Source organism: Trypanosoma cruzi, genomic scaffold (genome assembly GCF_000209065.1).
Source record: "Trypanosoma cruzi strain CL Brener 1047053516851 genomic scaffold, whole genome shotgun sequence".
Taxonomy (NCBI): Eukaryota; Euglenozoa; class Kinetoplastea; order Trypanosomatida; family Trypanosomatidae; genus Trypanosoma; species Trypanosoma cruzi.
In genome coordinates, this window is record NW_001849577.1 from 720,745 (window position 1) to 728,755 (window position 8,011).

Below are 8,011 nucleotides of genomic sequence, written 5' to 3' on the forward strand. Positions count from 1 at the left end.
AATTGCATACGCATTTAACGCACGGCATGGTGTGCAAAGTTTCTCAAGAATTATCACCTCATGGGCAAAGACACTGGCCTGAGAGCATGTGATTAGTGCAATAAGTGCCTCAATGATTGGGCTCTCGGCAAGCAGTTCGGCATTCCTTGGAGTTGCCACACAGAGAAGCATGAGTGTTGCAATAACACCGCGATAAATAAACTCTGACACGGCGTTCAGAGTATCAATGCGAAGAAGAGCCTCCGCAATAAAATCGCATCCCTCCTTAGACAAAACGCAGTTAAACAAAAGGAGTGCCAGGTGCCATGCGTAGGCCGACCCTCCTGTCAGAAGGGTATCCCAGTGTGCGGGTAGCAACTCATAACCTCCAGAGGCACGACTGATCCCTGGTGACGACAACGGCGATGGCGACAACGGTGGAAAACCTGTGTTATTTAACATATTTCGACCACCACCATTGTTCATGGAATCATCGTGTAGTGCCTGACGCCTAAGGGAGAAGCTGTCGCTCGTCGCAACCTCCACCAAAAATTCAATGAGCTCCGAGGCCCAGGCCTGCGTTCCCTCCACGGCAAGGCTGGCATCTTTTCCGGGCACGTTCGTGGGTATAGGCAGCGAGAATTCGACCTTCGACACGTTTGAGGCGGCAATGACCCACAGTCTTACAAGCTCGTCCCGATGTTCCCCCCTGCACAATGCCTTGTTGGCAGCACACCCACGCACCATGCAATTTACTAACCCAAAATAGACAAGGAAGGCCGTAAACTGCATCCCCTCGTTTCCCCCCTCGGCCGTGCCCCCAGAAAGTAAAGAACAAGTGCGGATAATCCCGGACAAAAACCCATCCCGTCCACACTGAATGCGTGCACTATCGGCCGAGACGTTGTTCACATCCACTCGACGAAAAACGGACGAGAGCAACCACGCCAGCTGCACTTGTTGTGGGGTCACTACATTTCCGCTTCCGGATCCCTCGGGAAAAACTAAAAGTTCATGACTCACAGAAAGAAATTCTTCAAGAAGCAGGGAGTTATATCCCGCAATCTCCAACAATACTGAGGCAAAGGCGTCTCGCATCTTCTTACTCATAGGAGCCCGCATTAGGTATTTTGTTACATGAGTTGCTAAATGGAAGCGAGTAAAAACCTCAGCTGACTTTTCACCGTTGGTCCGAAGAAGGATCTTCAGCACCTCCGTACACGCCAACAAAGATGACTCGCCAATAAACTTCCGTGTTGCACTCTTCGTTCCTGATGAAGTGCCTGCTAAAGAGACATTTGGGGCACCGTCTTTCTCTGTTAACTGACTGTTGCTGTTGCTGTCCCTATTACTACTGTACACCTCCAACTGGGAAAGTAGCTCTTCCTGAAAGCTCATCGCCCACAGCTCCACCACCGTTATGTCTGGGACAATTCGCCTCTTCCGCCAAGACTCCTCTATCGATTTGGAGGTGGAGATAAGATCCTGCTGTGTCAACGTCATAATCTCCTGACTAGAGGACATAAAACGTCGTATACTAATGACAGCCTGCTGTGCAAAATCCGCCAGCTGCTCTTTGGAGAGCGTGTGCTTCATGTCTAAAATCCTCGCACAAAGTTGGAAAAAATAAAAAAAACTAATGTATTTTCCTAATTCCAACCCTCAAAAACTGCAGAATGCAGAAAAAAAAAAAATCAAAAAAACAAGAGATCAGGGAGAGTAAATTTAATGGAATATTAAGAGAAAACAATGTGTAGAACGACGGGTGCCACCCTCTTACACAAATGCATACAAACAGGAGTAATCACAAGAATTTTTAAAAAAAAAGTAAATGTCCATGAAAAAAAAAAAGCTTACATGTGTACATGCGCATACAATATAATCTGTATATATATATATATATATATATATAATAGAGCACTGAGAATGGCCGTGGCCATCTGCACGAGTCCCCACCCCGCTTCTCCGGCGTGACTTCAAATGCAAACCCGGAAAAAAGAAAAAGAAGGGGAAGGCGCAAAAGTATCTAATAACCAAACGGATGAAAGTAAAAAAAAAAAAAATGCTTTGTTTGTTTGTTTTTTCCTAATTGATCCTTTCAGGTAACGTGAAGCATTTGCTAAGACTGTATGCAGCAGTTATGAACCCATGCCTTCTTTTTTTTTACTTGATTTCTGCCGGAAGCGTTTTCATTGGCAGCGCCTTGTGACCCGTGCGTGCTTTGGAGAACTCTAGAGCCCTCGACCGTGGCATCAGCGGCAGCAACATCCTCATGCAAATGCACAACATCACTCGTGTTGCCAAGCACGCATGAATCACCCAGAGAAACTTCCCTCAACTCCTCTAGCGGAGGCTCCGGTAACGTTCTTCTCGTGCCACTCCCGAGAAAGCGGCTCTTACTTGCAACCAAAGTCGTTCTCCCATCCTGTTCCCTAGTCGTTTTCCCCCGCTCAGCAGCAGACGGCACTACGGTGTGTGATGTCTGGGAAGGAGGCATCGAACAGTGCGACCCTCTCATGAATGACTTCTCCACATCCCCGATTGGCAAAGAGGCTGGAGCCGCGACCTCACTGGGTGGTGTGGGCGTCTCCAAACGCGATAAAGGCTCTTCACGGAGTGGAGGGACCTGCTGCAGACTCGTAGCTCGCGTAACAGGGCCGCTTGTGCAGGGTGATGGTGCTGTTGTTTTGGGCGGGTGGAGGTAAATCAATGATTCCTCAGCGGTATCATCCGATGCGTCATCCGGCGCCGTTGGGACAGGCGATTTTTGTCGCTTCCTTTGCAGCGTATTCACACACCCACGCGAAGGGCGGCTTGCGCACCTGCCATTAACTTCGATTGCCTTCAATGGCCTCACCGCCTCTTTGTTATTTGCACGCAAATTCTTTGAGTCGCGCGAGAGGTCTTTCCTGTCGCCCTCAACAAAATTTAACGCAAGGGGCTGAAGATGGTGGTCGTCCCCTCCAGCCACTGGCTGCGAAACCTCTTTGCGTGCACTCCGTGGGGTGTAGAAGAAGTCATCGATGGCCCTCGCATCCTTGGAAAGACAACGCATTAGAATCATCTGCACAGCGCAGAGCTGAATGGCGTCTGTGTGGGCTGGATCCAACAACTCCACGATGGCCTCAACCTCGCTCGAGGTCATTTCTGCCGCAGCCGATGATGTCAAGATCGTACGAAACTCACCTCTATTCAACGTGCCAGAGTTGCGGACGTCAAAGACCCGCTTGCATTCCTCGATAGCCCCCGTGTTCAGCGTTCTTGTCGCCTCGAGGGAAGAACACAGTTTGAGAAACAGGGGGAAAGTCAAACGTTTTCCTCGCCCGATGACTTCTGACAGGCAGTTCCGCAGGCACTGCGAAGTGGGGTAGTATCCCATCTCCCGGGCTGCTGTCATGATGAAGCAGGGCGGAATGTACGCCTCGCCGCCAGGGGAGAGCAAACGGAAAGTGAAGAAGACATCCTCCGCCATCTCCTCGGCGGCATTTGGTAACGCCACAAGACTCATGCGACAACTGTGCGTGTTTATAAGGAAGGGAGAAGAGAAGAATACATGAGGAACAGTAAATTGCGGAGAAGTTGCAGAGAAAAAAAAAGGGGGACACAGACTATTGCAAATCATAACGTGCACAAAAAAGGAAGAAGCGGGCAAAAAAAAAAAAAAGGGAAAAACAAGCGGAAAATAAATTCATGTCAAATCCCCCGCAGATTCTCTTCTTTTATTCCTGACGGCCGCAATGCGTTCCAGCAGCAATTGGGAGCTGTCCAGCACGTTCTGCTGATCCTTCGCAACCCTCAGCTCCCAGTCGTGAATGGAAGCCCGCAAGGAACGCAAAGAAGAAACAGTAGCCTCGGAGGACCACTGCTCCATTTCTTCCAGTGCTGCCGAGCGGAAAGCCGCCTCTTCTAACAACGGAGCAAGAAGCGAGAACCGACATGTCAACTTCGACAGTCGTGCGCAAACCTCATCTGTTCCAAGCACATCCCCGACAAATTCACGCAACTCAGTCAATGATTTGTCGTTGTTCCATTCTGCTATATGGGGACGGGCCTTTTCAACCACAGCGGGCCAATTCTCCAGCTGCTGGAGCAGGTTTTCTGTACGACCCAACAGCTCCTCCACAGACTCCTTCTGCAGGAGGCGCTGTGCCGTGCGCAAAAACTCCCTCGCTTCTACACGTTCCTCAGGAGTTTCGTGGCACATAAGCCAGTCACGCAGAAAGCGACACTGTGATTTCATCCGCTCAATCTCATATCGCGTCCCTGATGAAAAGGACGAAGGCAACGTCCTCAACGGCAGTGCATTCGGGCGACAGACCAGCCAGGGCAGGCTTGCCGGTGATGACGCCACTTCGTCTAATTTCTTTTCTTGCACGAGCGCCTTCAGCTGCGGATGAACGTCGACGCGGAGCGCGGTGCGGAGTTGCCGCAGTGCCTCCTCGCTATCAATGGTGCCGTACAAGACACCATTGCCGCCACGTGCTCCCACAATCGGCTGGGGCGGTGTCACCTCCGCATCTCCGCGGTAAAGATTACCGTATCCCTCGTATACGCAGTCATCAGGAATGGCAACGCGTTGGGCCATTGTGCCTTCTGCCTACTCACCTCACTTAAAAAGAGGAAAACAGACAGAATAACAACCTTTTTGAGGCACATATTACGCGCGCAGTTGGAGCATAACACGTTTTCTTCCATTTCCTTGTTGTTATTTTTGTTGTTGCTTATTCCTCTGCCCCTCCTCCATCAACACTCTCTCTTCTTCTGGTAGAGTTACACCTGCAATAAATACGACAGCGTACATGTATTTTTCCAGTGTGTGTGTGTGAATAGATATATGAAGCAACAGAGATTTTGTTCAGTGAATTAAATGCACAGAAGACATCTAATTGTGCGGCACAATCGCGTACCACTCGGGGCAAAGGGTGCCCTCCACCTCATCAGCCAAGACGCGCGTCGCCCTGTACTCTCGTCCTGTAGATTCCCGATACATTTGCAGCACCTCATCCATGTCCACCATGAAGGGCGGACCCCAGTGACGCTCTTCTGGCAAAACACGCACCATCCGCTCGTACGCAACCGTCGTATTTGCACGGAAAACCCTTGTCACTGCCTGCACATACGCGCCACGAATATCGGGAGGGATCGCCATCATAGAGGCGCGGTCGTACATGAACTCCACCTTCAGCTCGCTGTATGCCTTGAAACAAGGCAACTGCATAAGATCTCCCTGAAAAAGAGTAACGCGGCTATCCCCCACGCTGGCCTCGTGCACCACAAAATCTCCTGCGGTCCCCTCAACGGGATCCAGTCGCGTCGTTTGAAACGGTACATTTGGAAAGTTGACCTGGCACTGTAGACTCAGTGCCTGCTCGCTCAAGTCGACACCAACAACATGCTTCACCCGACAACCAACCATGTAAGATATAATTGCCGAGTCGCCACAAAGCGGGGCGAAAACCGTTTTTCCCGCAAGGAAGCACAAAACGGCATCATACGGATCCTTTTTGAGCTCCTCTGCGGAGAGGATACCCGCGCCATTCAAGAAGGCAAACAGAATGCGTGTGAAGGGAGCGCTTCGCTCCCCCAGCTTCCATCCAGTGTTCTGCGTCTTCCACACGGTAGTCCAAAACTCCTTGACGTTATGTGTTCCTAAGTGCATGTTCATAAAATACGACAACAACAAATAAAAAATAAAAAATGCACAAATTTGCGTTTTTATTGCTTTTTTCTGCCTGTGTGTATATGTGTTTCCTGATTATTCTTCCCCTTTCTTGCCACTCACCGCGTGGTGCTGTGTTCCCTTTGCCCTCCCCAGTCTCCCTGACCCGGCACGCCTTCAACCACCCAAGAAGAGATGTTTATTCAAACACATGAAGGAAACAGCAACGTCACCCCGCGCAGCTTGCACGTAAAGCAGCGGACAATAAAGGAAAAAGGACGGTACCGCCCCCTGTCTTTATTCACCTTCTTTTCTCTTCTTTTTCCGTCTTTGGCCAATTAACACGCACCATTTGTGGGAACGGTACACACTGAAGGGTGGAAATATTTAAAAAAAAAAATACAAAAAAAAAAGGGGTGGACCAACGATAGATTCAAAAGGCACGGTCCTTCAGCTTCTCCCAACGGACCCGCAAGTGCGTTCGCCCAGCCGCCCAGAGTCTTCCAACTGTGTTCGCCTCGCACATAGGAGTTTGAAAAGTGCGCCACGTGCAATCGCGTCTGTGCAGATGACACGAATAAGCCGCCGACGCGTTGTGCCCCTCGCCTGAACAATGCAGTCCAGTGCGCATGCGCCCTCGTCCTCGTTCAGCTCGCAGAGCTCCTCAATAACCAACTCAACAGCCGCGACGCCGTCCGGACGAATAAGGACCAAATGAGAAGGAAACAGCTTCACTGTCACTTTGTCGCACAACTTAACAAGAGTGGCCCCGGGCTCCAGCTGCGCGTGCACAGAAACAGGAACGGCAAACTCGACGACACGCAAAAAGGCCATCTCCTGTGGCGTCAACATCTCGTCTTCACCTGTCCCCTTGTGCCCTGGGACCGGAGGCGATAAAGGCATTGAGGGCTGCTTCTTGGAAAAATCGTTTTCATTGGAGAAACGTGAAGACGGAGACGATAGCACGGGAGATAACGAGTCCACCTCTTGCTCCAACGCCGTGCTTATCCCTTTTATGGGGTTGCCACCCTTTTCCGGGTCAAATAATGCGTTAGAATAAGAAGCGTCCTGTTGCTGCTTCTGTTGCTTCTGCTGCTGCTCTTCCTTTCGATCATTTTGTTGTTGGTACTGCGGCTTGCCGTTTTTCCTCTGGATAGCAGTCAGTTTCCGTTGGATTTCCGCAATTGCGCCCGCGCTACTGTGCCCCTCCGCGGATGGGCCGCGGAATGATGGCGACGGTGTCATCATCTCCAGTGGCGACCCAAATATCTCTATAGAATTGATGCCGGCTTCCCGTGTTAAGGGCGGTGAGGCCCTCATCAACTCAGGGCGCCGTTGCGACGCCACGGGGGCATATGTCTGGCGCATCTTCATGTAAAAGGAGGAGCAGCTTAAAGATTGCATCGTTCACTACTGCAGTGCTCTCCTCGCCCTACACAACCTTGTCGAAAGAGCACGAAAAGAAGGAAAGCGAGTGAGAGAAGAACCGCCGGATGAAAAAAAAAAAAACGCGTCAGACACTTCGGAGGCTCCCCCCTCATCATCGTCTCTCCCTCCCTCCAATAAATGTCACTCATGGTATTAAAAGGTTCAAACGGAACTAAACAATAACCGCGTTACTGTGGCAAAATCGCTCAAAGCAACTCCCTGTGTCTGGCGATGTGCTCATCACGCAGTCGAAGAGCCTCCTGCAAAAGACTGATCTGTTCTGTCTGTGCCTTCAGGGTGTTGTCCTTCGTGGCAAGTGCCACCAAAACTCTCTCGTTAATGCTCGTAAGCTCTGCGTTGTGTTTCTGTTCTATATTCCTCTGCTCTAAGGCGGCTGCATTCTTCGCAGCCTCCAACTCTATGGTCGCCTTCTCCAGCTCGTGCTGCATCCCGCCCACCTCCTCCACATGCCGAATCTCAAACTGGCGCAGTTTTCGCTGCCACTCCGTGTCAAGTACATGCAGCCTCGTTTCGCATTCGCCACGAATTCTATCCTCAATCGCCTTCACCCGCTGTTCGGTCAACTCCGCAGCCTCACGCAGGCGCACAATCTCCTCCTCCTTTCTATTCATTGCGTCAAGGGCGCTTTTCAGTTGCTCTTGCAACAACTCTGCCTCAACACGCAGCCGCTCACTTTCGCGACTCATTTGAGCAAATCGATCGCGCAGCACCCCGTCGTTGTTGTATGATTCCGTAAGGGATTTTATGTGCTCCTGCTCTAGTCGTTGTGTTGCCGCCGCCACCGCCGCGTCTCGCTCCGCCTCATACTTGCGACGCAACTCCTCTTCTTTCGCGGCCAAATATTGTGCGTTCTGAGCCCGCGTCTCTTTTTCCCTTTGGCTAAACTCCCACCATGAGTTGTTCCTTCAAATCGCTGACAATCCG

The 8,011-nt window shown here is 50.8% G+C and overlaps 5 protein-coding genes and 1 pseudogene across 5 annotated transcripts, besides 6 other annotated features; all 6 read right to left on the reverse strand.

Annotated features, from left to right (window-relative positions):
• Window positions 1-1,575, reverse strand: Tc00.1047053503651.4 (hypothetical protein, conserved; the record flags this gene model as incomplete). The annotated part of the gene is made up of 1 exon (XM_800315.1): window positions 1-1,575. A coding segment is annotated over one exon (1,575 nt), but the record flags the coding sequence as incomplete, so codon positions are not given.
• Window positions 1-2,417: a sequence feature (areas merged during assembly that could not be assigned to a particular haplotype. This can correspond to areas where the two haplotypes were merged or to regions with more than two copies in the genome that were merged during assembly.).
• Window positions 1,866-1,891: a microsatellite.
• Tc00.1047053503651.10 (hypothetical protein, conserved) lies at window positions 2,099-3,487 on the reverse strand (the record flags this gene model as incomplete). The annotated part of the gene is made up of 1 exon (XM_800311.1): window positions 2,099-3,487. One exon carries the CDS (start codon window positions 3,485-3,487, stop codon window positions 2,099-2,101), a length of 1,389 nt encoding a protein of 462 aa, XP_805404.1.
• Window positions 2,418-2,448: a sequence feature (areas merged during assembly that could not be assigned to a particular haplotype. This can correspond to areas where the two haplotypes were merged or to regions with more than two copies in the genome that were merged during assembly.).
• Window positions 2,449-8,011: a sequence feature (areas merged during assembly that could not be assigned to a particular haplotype. This can correspond to areas where the two haplotypes were merged or to regions with more than two copies in the genome that were merged during assembly.).
• On the reverse strand, window positions 3,668-4,564 carry Tc00.1047053503651.20 (uncharacterized protein; the record flags this gene model as incomplete). The annotated part of the gene is made up of 1 exon (XM_800312.1): window positions 3,668-4,564. One exon carries the CDS (start codon window positions 4,562-4,564, stop codon window positions 3,668-3,670), a length of 897 nt encoding a protein of 298 aa, XP_805405.1.
• On the reverse strand, window positions 4,862-5,644 carry Tc00.1047053503651.30 (uncharacterized protein; the record flags this gene model as incomplete). Its single annotated transcript, XM_800313.1, has 1 exon — window positions 4,862-5,644. One exon carries the CDS (start codon window positions 5,642-5,644, stop codon window positions 4,862-4,864), a length of 783 nt encoding a protein of 260 aa, XP_805406.1.
• Window positions 6,020-6,051: a sequence feature (AT_rich).
• Tc00.1047053503651.40 (uncharacterized protein) lies at window positions 6,089-7,042 on the reverse strand (the record flags this gene model as incomplete). Its single annotated transcript, XM_800314.1, has 1 exon — window positions 6,089-7,042. The coding sequence occupies one exon, from the start codon at window positions 7,040-7,042 to the stop codon at window positions 6,089-6,091; it is 954 nt and encodes a 317-aa protein (XP_805407.1).
• Window positions 6,707-6,738: a microsatellite.
• Window positions 7,273-8,011, reverse strand: Tc00.1047053503651.49 (annotated as a pseudogene; the record flags this gene model as incomplete).